General features: G+C 44.8%; 1 protein-coding gene across 2 annotated transcripts in view; it reads right to left on the reverse strand.

Moving 5' to 3' along the window:
- Slc17a8 (solute carrier family 17 member 8) overlaps window positions 1–15,107 on the reverse strand; it is a 49,426-nt gene extending 34,319 nt beyond the window's left edge. The window contains exon 1 of one of the 2 annotated variants that reach the window (XM_032911074.1): window positions 14,393–15,107. In XM_032911074.1, the coding sequence (XP_032766965.1) occupies window positions 14,393–14,493 (101 nt within the window). In that variant the 5' untranslated portion in view covers window positions 14,494–15,107. The remainder of the gene's footprint in view (window positions 1–14,392) is intronic. The other variant, XM_032911083.1, reaches the window with a different exon arrangement.
- Between the last annotated feature and the right edge of the window lie 1,784 nt (window positions 15,108–16,891).

A 16,891-nucleotide genomic window follows, 5' to 3' on the forward strand; every position in this document is an offset into this window, starting at 1 on the left:
CCACAGGGTGGACCCTAGAGCGATGTCCTGAGCTGTGTGTGAGGCATTCGCTCAGCCTGGACGGAGGTCAGGAGACATCGAGGCGATGAAGGTTTAATTTGTATCGGGTGAGGTACAAAGAACAACAGACTGATTCGTTTCAAAAATGTTCAAGTAGTGGGAGGGTGTAGTTTAGTGAAGCAGCATTTGCCTGATGTGTATAAGACTGTGGGCTTCCCCTCCTATTCTAAAATTAAAAAAAAAAAAAAAAAACAAAAACAAACACACCAACGATAAAATTAAAACCAAGTTGCCAGGCCTAGCGAAACATTCCTTTATCTCCAGGTCTCTAGAGGCAGAGACGGGTGGATCTCAGCGAGTTCGAGCCCAGCCTGGTCTACCTAGTGACCTTCTAGACAGCATAGTGTGACCCTGTCTCGGAAATAAACCGAATCAGTGGCTGAGCTTTTGCTGTGTCGGGTTGGCGTTTTGATATAGGAAAGCTCAAACAGGAAGACTAAGGGAGAGCACACTTCAGACAGTCAGACAACGTGGCCGGGATGAGTAAATAGCTGTGTGGCCTCAGGCAAGTGTCTTGGCTGCTCTGAACCTCCCATTTCTTCTATAATAAATGTTATGGAGCTGTTAGGGTTTAAGCCACACAGAGTAAAATAGTAGAGCCAATAAAGGCATGCACATCGACTAACCGACAGGCCCCACGCCATCCCAGTCCTCCCATGTGGCGTCTGTTTTATTCGTTTTGTGCTAAGCACATTTCCCGCATCCCACGGCACCATAAGACTTTGTAGTCCTCCGTCTGGATGCTGATCATGTTGAGAGTTAGAGATCGGGTTTTCTCTTTGTCTTCTTCAGCATAGGGGTAGAGAGTAATGACGCCACATCACGCATGTGTGCACGAGCGAGTGAAGACCCGTCCCACCCGGTGGGCAGGAGCCCTCGCCTCGTCTTCGTTCCCAGAGCTCAGCGCAGTTCACGTAGACAATGGATCCTCATTCAGCTGAATGGCGTTGGGGGGTCAGTGCACACATCACTCCAGACTTGCAGCCCTCAGAGACGGAGTGAGAATGTATTCTTCCCGTCCCCCAAATAATCTCTAGGTGAAGGATGGACACTTGGTCATGAATAAGGGAGAAAAAAGAATTCCTTTCTTAAGAAATGGAGGGCTTTAATTAGCCATAATAGCTGTTCAGACCACTCTGGACTCTCTCCGCGTTTGCCCATGGCTCTTCCTTTAGATGAGAGAATCTTCATTCTTTCCAGGGTGACAGCCAGCATTGTTGTTTCTCCAGATATAGAAAGCTGCAGACTGTGGGCTGGGGCCTTTTCCACACTCAAACGTTCCTTCCATTGTTCTCATGGGCGATGATTGTCTAGTAAGAGTCTAAGCCCCAGAGCCTCACTGCTCAACAGACCCTGAGAAGTCTTCAAGCATTTTCACAACAGTTAACTCGTCAGTGAATCCAAGTGTTCCATGGAGTGTGGAGGAGGTTTCTCACTTAAGGAACAAGCTCAGTGTCATGCGTGCACAGTGAGCAGAACCCACAGATCACTTAAGTGCTTAAACGCCGCCCACTTGCCAGCGTTGGGTACGTGTTGATGGTGCGATTCCAAGTAAGATGGGGTAAGTCCTCTCGAGACTGTGTTGTGAATTAAGGGAGAATATATATTGTTCTGGCTGGTTTTGTGTGTCAACTTGACACAAGCTGGAGTTCTCACAGAGAAAGGAGCCTCAGTTGAGGAAATGCCTCCATGAGACCCAGCTGTAAGGCACTTTCTCAATTGGTGATCAAGGAGGGAGGGCCCAGTCCATTGTGTGTGGTGCTGTCCCTGGGCTGGTGGTCCTGGGTTCTATAAGAGAGCAAGCTGAGCAAGCCAGGGGAAGCAAGCCAATAAGCAGCATCCCTCCATGGCCTCTGTATCAGCTCCTGCTTCCTGACCTGTGTGAGTTCCAGTCCTGACTTCCTTTGGTGATGAACAGCAATGTGGAAGTGTAAGCTGAATAAACCCTTTCCTCCCCAACTTGCTACTTGGTCATGGTGTTTATGCAGGAATACAAACCCTGACTAAGACAATATGTGTATGTGTGTGTGTGTGTAATTTGTATTATCTATTATATATTATTTTATATTTATATTATATATTATTATATTGTAATATATTTAGTATAATATATTTTATTATATATGATATGTTTACTGTATATTTATTATAATAATATATTTATATTATATGTGATATGATATATATAGCATATATTTGTTTTTTATGTAGTTCAGTTGGAGTAAGAGGCGAGCTAAGCCTTGAGGTTTATAACCTGGCCTCTTCTTCCTGCCCCACCTCTGTTTCCTGATCTCCCCAGATGTGAACAAGCAGCCTCACACTCAGACCTCTACAGCCACAATCCACTCTAGCCACCAGGCTTCCCCCTTCTGGACTGTACCTTCAGCCAAGTGCCAAAATAGACCCTTCCTCCCTTTAAATTGCTTTCTTAGAGGGAATTTGGCTACCTACACCAGGGGTTCTCAACCTGTGGGTCACGACCTCCTTAGGAGTCAGATGACCATTTCCCAGGGGTCTCCTGAGGCCATCAGAAAACACAGATTTACATAGCAATTCATATCCGTAGCAAAGGTGCAATTATGAAGTAGCAACAAAAATGTGGTTGGGGTCTCTACAACATGAGGAAATGCTTCAAAGGGTCTCAGGGAGGTGGGGATTACTGGTCCGTGCCCTCGTGGCCTCTCAAGTGTCTCGAAATGTTTTCTTACAAGAACACCAACCATACACAATCATGTGGATTAGGATCCGCCATAGCTTCCAGCAATTTCAGGGTTTGGGGGTCAGTTCATGCTGTCTTGCAGTTTTTCCCTTTCCCCCCATCTTTCAGGCAGACTTCCTGTTTCCTGCCCCAGTACAAATTTCAGTCTCTGTGCTGTTGTCCTTGTCTTTAATTCTAAAACCCTAGGTCTCTGGTGACACACCAACAAGTTTGACAGCCTCAGCTGGCGTGCATGATGTATGCATGGAGAGGTCTGGGAATCTGACCTCCACTGCCAGAGTTTAAAAAATCGTAAGTTGGAAGCCTGGAAACAAATGGAGGGTTTTTTTTTAATTTTGAAACTTTCAAAGACCTAGAATTATTACGCCCACACTGTCTCCTGGCTGCGCATGGGTCCCCCTTTTGCTACAGTCCCCACCATTCCCCATTGCCACACTACATTGCAGTATACGTAGAGTCAAAACTCAAGTATTACTCGTGTCATTATGAAAAATAGAAACATAGAAATCGTAGTTAGGAGCAAATAACCTCAGAATTAACTGACATCCATAGCTGCTCAGTGCCTTAACTGCCTCTTGAGACCCGGATCTTGCCTGAACAACAGAAAGAAAAAAAAACCTGCTTTTTCTGGGGTTTCTGGCAGCTGTCTGCATAGTCCCAGGTAGACTCTTTGGCATCAGAAACACTTGAGTAAGATTTAGAAGAGAAGGAGGAGAAGAAAGAGAAGAGGGGTAGAAGGAGAAAGAGGAAGAGGAGAAGGAAGAGAAGAAAAGAAAGAGGAGAAGGAGGAAAAGTAGGAGAAGGAGGAAAAAGAGGAGGAGAAGAAGAAAAGAGAGTAGAAGGAGGAAGAAGAGGAGAAGGAGAATAAGGAGAAGAAAGATGAGGAGGAAGAGGAGGAAGAGCAGGAGGAAGAGTAGGAGGAGGAAGAGGAGGAGGAGGAGAAGAAAGAGAAGAACAGGAGGAGGGGGAGAAAGGAGGAAGAGCAATGCCAACAGTGGTTGTGCCCTGGAGAGGCAGCTGTTGCCCATGGTCACAGCCAGAGGACTGCCCAGCAAACCATAACTGGTACCAACAGCCGTGATCGGGAGTGATGACGTTCCATCTAGAGCAGTCTAGTGTCATCACATAGTATGTTCCCACTGCTTTTCCTCTGCAGATCCAGCACCCAGGCTTGGCCCTGCCTTCCTAACTTCCTGTCCACTTTATCAAAGCTGGATACCCTTTATCCATCTGTTGATTGTAACGAAGCCCCTTGAGTGGTGCAGTGTGCTGCTCCGTGGAAGCGGAGAGAGCGTCTATGTGTTCGTACATTATATATGTCCATGTCCAAAACAGAAACATCGTCTTCCGTAGGTTCTTTATGTAGTACGCCTAAACCGAGCATTTAAAGAATTTGGCTGTTATATACATGTATTGGAGAGTTTGGGAAAATATAAAAAAGACTCTTTAGACCTGAAAATAAAGCCAGGGACAGTGGCCTAAGCCTATAATAACATCTACTGGAAAGACTAGGGACTGAGCCTAGGACTTAGCAATATAGGGAGATTTGGTGGGGGTGGGGTGCAGGCACTATCACTTGAACCTGCTATCCCAGCTACCCAGAAGGCTGAGTTTGAAGCCAGCCAGGGCTATTTAGTGTTGTCTCAGAGGCAAAGCAACAACGACCTCCCAGGACTGGTGCGGTGCCCTAGAGTAGAGCGTGTGCTTCCCAAGAACAAGGCCCTGGATTCATCTGCTATGAAGAGAAGGAGGAGGAAGGAGAGGGGTGGAAGGAATGAGGGAGGAAGTGGGAGGATGGAGCTGGGAGGACGGTGGTTAGAGGAAAAAGAGGAGAGAGGGTGGGTGGAAAGGGAAGGAGGGAAAGAGGAAAATCGAAGATGGGAGAGGAGGAAAAGAACAGGAAGGGGAGCAAGGGGGAAGGGGAAGGGAGGGCAAGGAGGAGGAGTGGGGGAGGGGAGGGGAGGGGAGAGGAGAAGCAGTGGGGGGAGGGGAGAGGAGAGGAGAAGGAGTGGGGGAGGGGAAGAAAGGGAAGTCTCCTGGCTATGGTTAGAAAAGAGACCTGAGAGCTCAAACCTGAGGTCCTTTGAAGCAAATCCCAGTGGGGAGATTTATGAGATTTTATGGTGATTCATAGTCGCAGACCTGCAGGAACTTCCGCAGAATACCGCAGCGGTCCATTATGACAAGTACATAACATGTTTTACAGAGCTCATTAGCAAAATGAATGCCAACTACTTATAAAATTCATGTCCACCTGAGTATGACGAATAAATGTTCAAGGATTTATAGGTGTACACACACATATGCATGTGCACATACACGCACACACACTCACACACATGCACACACAGGCACGCAGTGCTCGCATGCACACACACACAAACTTGGTTCAGGGCGTTCTAGAACACTTCCTCCTAAGTAAAGGAAAAATGGCTGTACTCAGCATTTTCTACTTAAAGATATACAAAGCACTGTACTGAACACTAGGGAACATTGTTCTGGCAAACTTATTCTGTGAAACAAACTATACGCTGAAAACTGTTAGTTTTAGGTAAGATCCAAAAGCAAGAAAGTGGCCCATGACTTGCCCAAGTCACAGTAGAAGCCATCTCACTGCTTGAGATGTATTATCTACATACATATGGTTCCATATGAGGGAAAGTATCAGACGAACTGTCTAACAAACTCTCAATGAACAACAGCATGCAATCTAGAGTAAGGCCATGCCTCCCTAGTAGATAAAGCCCAACTCCTGGCATGCAACTGAGTGGAGCGGGGGAGGGTAAATGGACTACCTCATCACAAGATATCAAGAGACAATGTAGTCAAAAATAGTTTTCATGAGCTGGCATGATGGCATGATCAAAGCCATGAAAACATAATGTCCCCACTGGAGAGATGGTGTGGTAGTTTGAATGAGAAGCGCTCCCATAGGCTCAAATATTTGCATGCTTAGTCCCCATTTGGTGAGACTGTTTGGGAAGAACTAAGAGGTGTGTTCTTCATGGAGCAGGTGTGCCACTGGGGGTGGGCTTTGAGGTTTTAAAAGATAGAGATAGATAGATAGATAGATAGATAGATAGATAGATAGATAGATAGATAGATAGATAGATAGATCTATCTTTCTCTCTCCCCCATCTCTATCCCTCTCCCTCTATCCCTCTCTATCTATCTCTCTGTTTCTGTCTCTGTCTCTGTCTCTGTCTCTCTGTCTCTCTTTCTCTCTGTGTCTCTGTCTCTGTCTCTGTCTCTGTCTCTCTCTCTCTCTCTCTCTCTCTCTCTCTCTCTCTCTCTCTCTCTCTCTTCTGTCTCTCTCCTTCTCTCTTTGGCTGGATAGTTGCCTCCTACAGATCAGGATGTAAAGCTCTCAGCCACTGCTCCACCACCATGCCTGTCTGCATCCCACCATGATAATCATGGACTAAGCCCCCGAAACTGCAAGCCAGCCCCAAGTTAAATGCTTTCTTTTTTTTCTTTTCTTTTTTTTTTTTTTTTTCCAGAGCTGGGGCCGAACCCAGGGCCTTGAGCTTGCTAGGCAAGCGCTCTACCACTGAGCTAAATCCCCAACCCCTAAATGCTTTCTTTTATAAGAGCTGCCTTTGGTTATGGTGTCTCTTCAAAGCAATAGGACAGTGACTAAGACAAAGATGAGGAATGGCTAAGTCTGAGAAAAAAAAATCACTCTTCAGAGCTCAGCTCATGGCTTGACAGATAGATCCTGGCTCACCAGGAAGAACTCTCCCATTTGGAACTCTTCGGAATCACTTCTCTTTCTTTAAAGATTTTATTTTTATTTTCATGTGTCTGTCTATGTGTCTGTGAGGATGTGTACATGTGTTCAGTGCCTACAGAGACCAGAGGGAGCTTCCATCCAGATGTAGGTGCTGGGAACTGAACTTGGATCCTCTGCAAAAGCAGCAGACACTCCCAACCACTGGGCCATCTCTCCAGCACCTTGGAATCTCTTCTTGACCTCTTGGCTAAGATCAGGTGTGGAACACAAAGGCCCTCCCATTAAATGAGGAGCTATGATTACTGTCTGGCCTCTTTGAGGCTATCATGGAAGACTACAGAAAGACCAAGGACCATCACAACAACAAGCAGCATGGATCCTGGTCCTCAGGAGAGATTAGGACTGTGACTTTATCATGAAAGAAGAAATATTTTGGCACCCAGATACCTACTGAGACATTCCCTGGTATTCTTTGGTCAAGTGTGACCTGCAAATGGGTAGATTCAATAACCAAGACCCAGGAAGGAAATATTAACTTGGTTTCAGATCCCTCCAGGCTGACAGTCAGGATCAACTTCCCAGAGGAAATAACAGAAATGAAGGAAATCAAAATAATTGAAGAAGAAAAACCAATCATTACAGTGGGAGCTATTGTTTGTTCTGGTAGCTTCTCTGGAAGATATCTCAGGGATTAAGAGCATGAAGCTTACTGATTTGTTTGAGTTAATTTTATACCCCGACACTTTGCTGAAGTTGTTTATCAGGTTAAGTAGTTCTCTGGTGGAACTTTTGGGGTCACTTAAATACACTATCATATCATCTGCAAATAGTGATATTTTGATTTCTTCCTTTCCAATTTGTATCCCTCAAACAAATCAGTAGCCTTCCTCTACTCAAAGGATAAACACCCTTCACAATATTCCCAAATTACATAAAATACCTCGGTGTGACTTTAACCAAGCAAGTGAAAGATCTGTATGACAAGAACTTCAAGTCTCTGAAGAAAGAAATTGAAGAAGATCTCAGAAGATGGAAAGATCTCCCATGCTCATGGATTGGCAGGATTAATATAGTAAAGATGTCCATTTTGCCAAAAGCAATCTACAGATTCAATGCAATTCCCATCAAAATTTCTACTCAATTCTTTATAGAGATAGAAAGAGCAATTTGCAAATTCATTTGGAATAACAAAAACCCAGGATAGCCAAAACTATACTCAACAATAAAAGAACTTCTGGTGGAATTACCATCCCTGACTTCATGCAGTATTACAGAGCAATACTCATAAAAACTGTATGGTATTGGTACAGAGACAGGCAGATAGATCAGTGGAACAGAATTGAAGACCCAGAAATGAACCCACACACCTATAGTCACTTGATCTTTGAAAAAGGAGCTAAAACCACCCAATGAAAGAAAGATATCATTTTCAACAAATGGTGCTGGTTCAACTAGAGGTCAGCATGTAGAATGCAGATCAATCCATTCTTTTCACCCTGTAAAAAGCTTAAATTAAAGTGGATCAAGGACCTCCACATCAAACCAGATACACTCAAACTAATAGAAGAAAAAGTGGGGAAGAGTCTCGAGCCCATGGATACTGGGGAAAATTTCCTAAACAAAACACCAATGGCTTATGCTCTAAGATCAAGAATCAACAAATGGGACCTCAAAAAACTGCAAAGCTTCTGTAAGGCAAAAGACACTGTCATTAGGACAAAATGGCAACCAACAGATGGGGAAAAGATCTTTACCAATACAAATCTGATAAAGGGATAATATCCAAAATATACCAAGAACTCAAGAAGTTAAGACTCCGGAGAGCCAAATAACCCTATTAAAAAATGGGGTACAAAAAAAATGGGGTACAGAGCTTAACAAAACATTTTCAGCTGAGGATTATCAAATGGCCAAAAAGCACCTTAAGAAATGTTCAACATCCTTAGTCATCAGGGAAATGCAAATCAAAGCAACCCTGAGATTTTACCTCATACCAATCAGAATGGCTAAAATAAAATCTCAGGTGACAGCAGATGCTGGCGGGGATGTGGAGAAAGAGAAACACTCCTCCATTGTTGGTGGGATTGCAAACTGGTACAACCATTCTTGAAATCAGTCTGGAGGTTCCTCAGAAAATTGAACATTCCACTACCTAAGGACCCAGCTATAACTCTCCTGGGCTTATACCCAAAAGATGCTCCAACATACAACAAAGACACATGCTCCACTATGTTCATCGCAGCCTTATTTATGATAGCCAGAAGAAGCTGGAAAGAACCCAGATGTCCTTCAACAGAGGAATGGTTACAGAAAATGTGGTACATCTACACAATGGAGTACTACTCAGCTATCAAAAATAATGACTTCATGAAATTCATAGGCAAATGGAATGAACTAGAAAATATCATCCTGAGTGAGATAACCCAATCACAGAAAAACACACTTGGTATGCACTCATTGATAAGTGGATATTAGCCCAGAAGCTCGAATTACCCAAGATGCAATCCACAGACCACAGGAAGCTCAAAAAGAAGGATGATCAAAATGTGGATGCTCCCTCTCCTTCTTAAAAGGGGAAAAAATATCCACAGGAGGGGATATGGAAGCAAAGTTTAGAACAGCAACTGAAGGAACGGCCATTCAGACCGTGCCTCACATGTGACCCATATATATATACAGCCACCAAAACTAGATAAGATTGATGAAGCTAAAATGTGCATGCTGAAAGATCTATATGATCTCTCCTGAGAGACACATCCAGAGCATGTCCAATACAGAGGTCAACACTAGCAGCAAACCACTGAACTGAGAACAGGACCCCCTTGGGGGGAATTAGAGGAAGGATTGAAAGAGCTGAAGGGGCTTGCAACCCCATAAGAACAACAATGCCAACCAACCAGAGCTTCCAGGGACTAAACCACTACTGAAAGACTATACATGGACTGACCCAGGGCTCCAACTGCATATGTAGCAGAGAATAGATTTGTTGGGGCACCAGTGGAAGGGGAAGCCCTTGGTCCTGCCAAGGTTGGACCCCCAGGGCAGGGGAATATTGGGGATGGGAGTGGTAAGAGGGATGGAGGGGGAAATACCTGTATGGGGGAGGGGGAGGGGAGGAGAGCTTGTGAACAGGAAACCAGGAAAGGGAATACATTTGAAATGTAAGTAAAGAAATGTATCTAATTAAAAAAAAAAAAAAAAAAGCATGGAGCTGGGATGCAGATGAACCTGAATGGACCATCATCCTGAGAGGAGCAAGTAGAAGCAAAAGGAGAGAAGCAAGTCATATAATGGTTGGCTGCTCAGGCACTGAGGTGCATGAGTAAGACGACCAGGCCAGCACATGCCTGGAACAGCCACTTATCCTTCGCCTTCAGGGCTGCTAAGAGAGCACAGCCCCTCCCTTCTAAAACTGCCCACAGGTGAGTGATCTCCATACCTGCTGGAGCAGCCTACAGCCACTGACTGACTAATGCAGCCATACACCAGGCTGATCCTCTGTGCTGGCTACGGTCCTCAGCCTCCGCTGCCCGTTGCCTGAGACGATAGCTTCCCATAGTCCTCTCTGCTTTCCTGCCCTGTCTTACTTCCTCCGTCACATGTATTATAAGTTAGCTTTGTTTTCATGAATTATAGTTCGGGCTCCCCCAAACCCCCTGACTCAACACTCTTTGCTTTTAGAGAATCCTGCCTAACCATGGTAGAATAAAATGAAGAAAGGGGCACTGGGAGGTAGGTGAGAGGAGGGAGGTTAAGCTAGAATAGCTCTCCCTGGGAACAGACCTTATGAATTGACATCGTAAGGGGGAGGAGTTGGGGGTTGGGGGGCTGGGGGGAGCTCCAGTAAGAGCCAGGAAGTCAGCCAAGTGGTGGCAGCACCATCCTTTAATCCCAGCACTTGGGAGCAGAGGCAGGGGATCTCTTGAGTTACAGTGAGTTCCAGGACAGCCAGGACTACACGAAGAAACTCTGTTCTTGAAAAAAAAAAAAAATCCAAGAAGTCTATATAGTACAGAGTGGACTGAGAAGGCACTGGTGGAATGAAGTCAAACTCTGGGGGGTGGGGAGTGTTGTGAGCATTGATGGGGTGTGGCCTGACATAACTTAGTAGAATCACCTGGCCTCACCATGTTCTTTGCCTCAGGTCATGCAGATCAGGGATATCACAGCAGGTGGAACCTAGGCTCATGTCATCTCAGAGCATCTTTAACACAGACTTCTTTGTTGAGAGGACCATAAGTGCATGTGAGGTACATCTGTTTATCACACAAATACAACACTAAATATGTGAGGACCTGGGTTCAATTCCCAGTATCCCCCCTACACACACACACACACACACACACACACACACACACACACACACCACACACACACACACACACACACCACACACACACACACAGAGGGGCGTGGCAGGTGATGTTACAGAAGTCGTGTGTAGAATAATATTCACTTGGAACTAGAAAGGGAAGAGAAAGCAGAGAGGGATGAAGGACAGCCCAAGGGGTAGCCATCGTTTACAGTAACTTACTATCTATCTTATAAGGAACAAGAGGCAATCCAAAGTTTCTAATGCAAAGGATGCTGGATGCTTAAGGAGATGGGAGTGCTAATTATCTTGACGTGAAAATTACATTGTATAATGCATCAAATCATCACACTATACTCCACGAGTACGCAGTTTTTATGTGTCAATTAAAAATTAAAGATTTTGACAGAGAATGTCTGGTTTGAAATCTAAGCTATCTGTAAGCTATGTGTCCTCGGACAACTTACTCAACCTCTCTGTGCCTTGATTTCTTCATCTACAAAATTGCAACAGTGGTAGTCTCCTCTTCATGGGTTTTTTTTTTTAATAGTATTAAATAAATTACAGTGTCTGGAATACGGTATGCACTGGCCATAATTACTATATTTCTATGGATGAACAGTCCTGGAATACCCTCATTACCACTGAAGCTGAACAAATTTGCATGCTAATTTTGGGACACGCACTCCAAGTTCAATGGCTTCTGTGTCAACTCTACAGCCCCAGGCTCCGCTCTAAGTGTGGGAATCTTTGTTCACTCCGAACTTCTAAACTCTTACCATGCCTGCAGCTAAGCTGATAGAAACCATTCTCCAGAGAAACTGACAGTAATCAACCCCATGTGGGAACTCTCAAAGGCGTCCCTGCTTGGTGACCACTCCCCAAGCCAGGAGGAGCAGTCCATGATCAAACAGAAGAATTTTGGGAATTCCATTCAGATGATACTCACAGTCTTAAACCTTAGGACAGACCACGCCTATAACTCCCTTCACCTGCAGAGTTAAAAGCAGGGCTTCTGATCTCCCAATGCCTTTGGAGGCAGAAAACATACTTTGTTTTACTGTTAGGCTTGGAGTCTGTCACCTGGTTTTATGAGGAAAGCTACAAAATAAGGAGCAAATGCCTCTTTGTATGCTGGGCTCTTGGTAGGACACTTTGCGTGTAATCATCTTATAGACTTGTGGCAGAGCTCGTCTGGATAATTCTGACACAGAGATCACCACGACTGAGGCTTGAGTACTCTCTCTCCTTCCTTTCCCTGCCAGCAATTTCCACCTAAGGTCTGCCTAACGAACACACTGAATCTTGGAATTGGTTTGTTTGTTCTAAAGATGTCCCATAGTATGTCAGCCATGACGGTGTCCAGAATTTGATCGGTGTACTCTCCTCCTAGCCTATTCTATGGTGCTTGTCTCCAGACCAGTAGTTCTCAACCTCACAGAGGTCTCCACCTCTTTGGGGGTTGAATATCAGATACCTTCTATATCGGATATGTACATTAAAATTCATAACAGTAGCAAGATTACAGTTATGAAGTATGAGAGAAATAATTTTATGGTTGGGGTCACCGCAACATGAGGAAGTGTATTAAAGGTCACAGCATTAGGAAGGTTGAAAAACCACTGCTTCGGACACTGGTTAAAAAGCCCCAGACTCACAGATCCATTTCAAGTGCAGGCTGTGTGACTTGGAAGTTACTGATTCAGTCGTGAACCTGACTACCGGCTTTGTAAGCAAAGATCCCTCCATACGAATCATCTAACCAAACCGTAGAAGTCACTCTTACGATTGATGTTTCCTATTTTCAAAAACAATAAAGTTCCCCTCCCCCCAAAAGCAATCAAGTGGAAGGTGGCTTAAGGTTAAATATGTTTATGATAAGATGGGAAACAAATGCCCCTTGTTCTTATTAATGAAACCCAATGTGTAATAATTGGGGACAAAAATCTGACCGTATGTCACTCATTGGGAAGAATGGAATCATGGGAGAAATGGTGGATAACAACTGAGGTTCAAAGTTACCATTTCTAAGGACTAAATACTTCCCCTCAGGTCTTCACAGGCTCAGCAGAGGTCGGGAGACCAGCGCTGACCCTCTGCCAGATTTCTTCGTCATCCCTCGGACGAGCCAATTACACTAATGTGCTTTCTCTTTGCATTTATAATCAAGTGAGTACCACCACAGTAAGATGCTGCCTGGAGGGTGATCAGCACAGGATAGAAGACTCATTTAAAAAAATATTATGATCGTTTTCTATTTTTGGCAGGTTCCTGTGCTCTCACCAAGTTCCTCCCTGCACGGGATGGCCCTGCATCTCAGAGGGAAGCTTTCTAATTACTAATGTGAGGCGGCTGCTAACTCTATCCTCTTACGGCATGAACCCTCATCAGGAGAAACACAGTGAAACACGCAGCATGGAGAGGAACACGAGGCGTAAAAGCAGGAGACGGGAAGCTTCTCAGACATCATCCACGTTACCTCAAGAGTGGCCTCTTGAGCATTAATGCTTTGAAAATTTATGGGTTTTTTTTTTTAAAGCTAAAAGAAGAATCCAAATGTCATTTTTTCACACTAGGATTAGAAATAATTATTCAAACACCGAAAAAAAACAAACAAACAACAAAAAAAAAGATAACAATGCCATTGCTCACAATTACTATATCCGAGAGATAAAAGAAACCGTGTTACCTTGCCGAGATGACTACTGGTTAATTCACCCACAAAACATAAGGAGACATTTATTATCGACTAAGAAAAGGAACAAATTAAAAGGTGATACCAATTCATTCATACATGGCAAACTCTCCTGCTGTGGTAATAAATTTTATATGAAAACTGTTGTTTTTTTCTCGTCAGGGACTAAATACCTCTTTGAATCACCAACAGTCTTAGAATGTTTCTGCTGCTACTACATACGATTTTTCTCCCTTACAGAATGCTGATGCTTTAAGTTACCATCTCTAAACTACCTTGCAGCCACTCTCCTCTTTGAGAACGATATCAGGAAGAAACATTTCACTTGCTTTCTATTATGTATTTGGGTTTAAAATATGTATGTAAGAAAAAATACTGCAAATATTTGACTATCATTTTTAGTGAAACTCTCTTATTTCTGCTCAAAGTGCAACTACATCATTGCTACTGAATTAACATGAAATTCCGGCTCCAGAATTCCTTTTGATTCTTATAACAAGCATATGTATAATAAATAATACCCCCAGCAGTGAGTGATATTCCTAACAGGTAAACAGGTGAGTGGTAATTCTAACAGATAAAACAGTGTTTGGCTTGATATATTCCTGACTTGAATAAACCCTCTCACCTCCACATCCTAGCGCTGAGGATTGAACTCGGGGACTTATGCATGCTTGGCAAGTCCCGATACTTTCCACACATCTTTTTGTCCAGACATAAACTTGGCTCTAGAGGAGGCTCCAGAAACCATCTGATGTGACCCACCCCTATTCCCATTAAAATGCGACTTTATAAACACAATTCAAAATATCTTAGACACTGGCAACGTGAAGCTACTCAGAAATAAACCTAAAGTTCGAGTTCAGAGTTTACCTTTGTAAGATCCCCAGCGAATCTCCCACGGCATTCTTCACTCCTTCCTTCCCGGGTTTCAAAATTTTTTCTTTGAAGGTATCAAATGCGTTAAATGGCATTTTGAATGGGGGCGATGGGGGAGGCACCTCAGAGCCCTTAGCAGGCGACCTCAGAAGCTGTCATCCTCTCGCACCTCCAGCCCAGGGGCGCTGCGTGTGCCCTTGAGGAACACTTGAAATTTAGTTCTCATGGAGGGAACTACTTAAAATCAGAAAGGAGGGGAACCCCAGCTCGGATGTTCTAAGAAGAGAAAAACCTTCTCCTCTTGATTCAGAGTCAACAAAGCTGGTTGAGGAATTGCTGGCTAGGAATCCAGTCCCTTGCAAAAGCTACCGGCTGAGCAGCAGCCTGTGACAGCTGTCTCGGGCAGCCTCGCTCAGACTGAGCACAGCCTGTATCCCTGGCTGTGTATCCCTGGCTGTGGCCGGCTGGAGAAGCTAAAGTGAGCTCCAGTGCACGAGGGGTCCTGAGACCAGCAGGAGTTTCTGAAGCCAGCCCTGGCCCCTCCTGCTTCCTTCAGCTCGCAGGTGGCGCTGTCAGCTTCTCCCTGGGGCGATGCTATAGAAACCAAGAACACCTGCCCCTCTGCAGCCTGGGCTTATGAATGGGCTCCCAGCCAGGGTCGGAGCCCAGAGTGAAGTTTATGAAACATTTACAAGTCTCCTGCTTTTCTTAGGGCCAGTCCCATCGGCTCTCAGCCACTATGTCATGCCTTTTAGTCCCTTTCGGGTAGAATGGGAGGCGCTTTTTGAGCTGGGCACGAGCACGTATGTGGTCCAAGGAACAGCACACTTCGGGCTGAATGCGTAACCCAGGTCACAACATCGAGGAGGGACGGTACACAGATGCCTTTAGGACCGAGCGAGGATATCTGAGCTTGTCCTACCACCTGCTCTGAGCTCCTCACTGCTTGTCCTCAAGAGCAACAGAAACGTCTCCAAAGACCCCCGACACTTGTTTCTTGTCTATTCTCCATAGCAACGCTAGCCCGAACTCAGCAAGCTCCCTCCTGCTTCTGGGGTTTCCTCAGGTGATACCCCTCGCCTTGGTAACCTCCTTTGCCCTTTTATCTGCACAGCTTCTGGAGGTTCCCGCCTCACGAAGGCATCATTTCAAAGTCCCATAGACTAGGGGAGGTGGCCCTCTTGTGAGCCCCCAAATGACCTAGACTTGGATGACAGTGGATGTTGCCCAAACACCCGCTGGACCTGTGTAGGAACAGCCAGTTGCTCCCACATTACAGGCTTCAGGACTATGCCTCCAGTACGAATGCAGCCATGAGCAAACAGCCTTGTGCGGGAGGTACTGATGCTCCAAGACGAATACGAGACGCCATGAGCAGATGTAACCCCTCAGGATCCCAGGATCTGTTTCCACAAGGATTGCTGTGTTCTGTGCGCACTGCAGTCCAAAACCTTCTTCAGATCTGAATTAAGGTCCATTAGCACTGGATCGCAGTAGGCTCGGCCGAGATCTTCCCGCAGTCAATGCTGTGCTACAAACTCTATGCACACCATAGTCAGTGCCCTAGTGTCGCTTTAGGTGTATTGACTTCCTATTTTTCCCAATTTTAATGGCTGTAAATGGAGGCAAGCAGTTAGCTGTGTCTGAGATTACACGGCTAGTGATTAGCCTATCCAAACAGCACCGTCTCCTTCTCCCAAAGGGGATATAGCGCGATGAGTCTTTGTGGAATTTACCAACTTGTACAATCACTTCCGTGAAGCCATTTTAGAATATTTCCATCAACTCATTTAATCCCTCACACTCATGGTTTATCTCCATCCACACCCCGTGGTTCTATAGGAACCACACACGTATTGTTCCTATAGATTTGCCTTTTCTGGCTATTTCCTTTTAATAGAATCGTGTGTGATTTGGTCTCTTGTGGCTGGCTCCTTTCACCCAGCATGTGAGATGTGAGATGTGAGATGAGATATCCAGCACCCAGCATGCATCAGTTCCTTCTTGCCGTTTATAACATTTCATTACATGAATACACACTGCCTGTGTCGATAACTAGTCCTTGGACAGATACGCCACACACCGCCCATTGATTTATTGATGGCCATTTTAGGTTCTTATTTTGTTCTGGATAAAACTACTGTGAACATTTGTTTATGACTTTCCGCTTTTATTTCTCTGGGGTAAATGCTTAAAATGTCTAGGTGATATGGAAATGGACTTTTCACTTTTTAAGAAGCTGCCAAGTTACCCTCAAAGCGGCTGTACTTGACAGTTCCTCTAGCCCATTTGATGGTTCCCTTTTCTTCAAATCCGTGCCAACGTTTCCCTTCTTTTCTAAAGTATAACCACTATGGTGGACATAACAGCATCTGCCTGTGGTTTTAATCTGCATTTCCCCGATGACTAACGACTCGCTGACCATCTTTTCATGTGCTTTTGAGCCCGTGGCATCTGGGGGGGAAGGGAGAGAAGTGCCTGTTTAGGTACTTT

Source organism: Rattus rattus, chromosome 1 (genome assembly GCF_011064425.1).
Source record: "Rattus rattus isolate New Zealand chromosome 1, Rrattus_CSIRO_v1, whole genome shotgun sequence".
Lineage (NCBI taxonomy): Eukaryota > Metazoa > Chordata > Mammalia > Rodentia > Muridae > Rattus > Rattus rattus.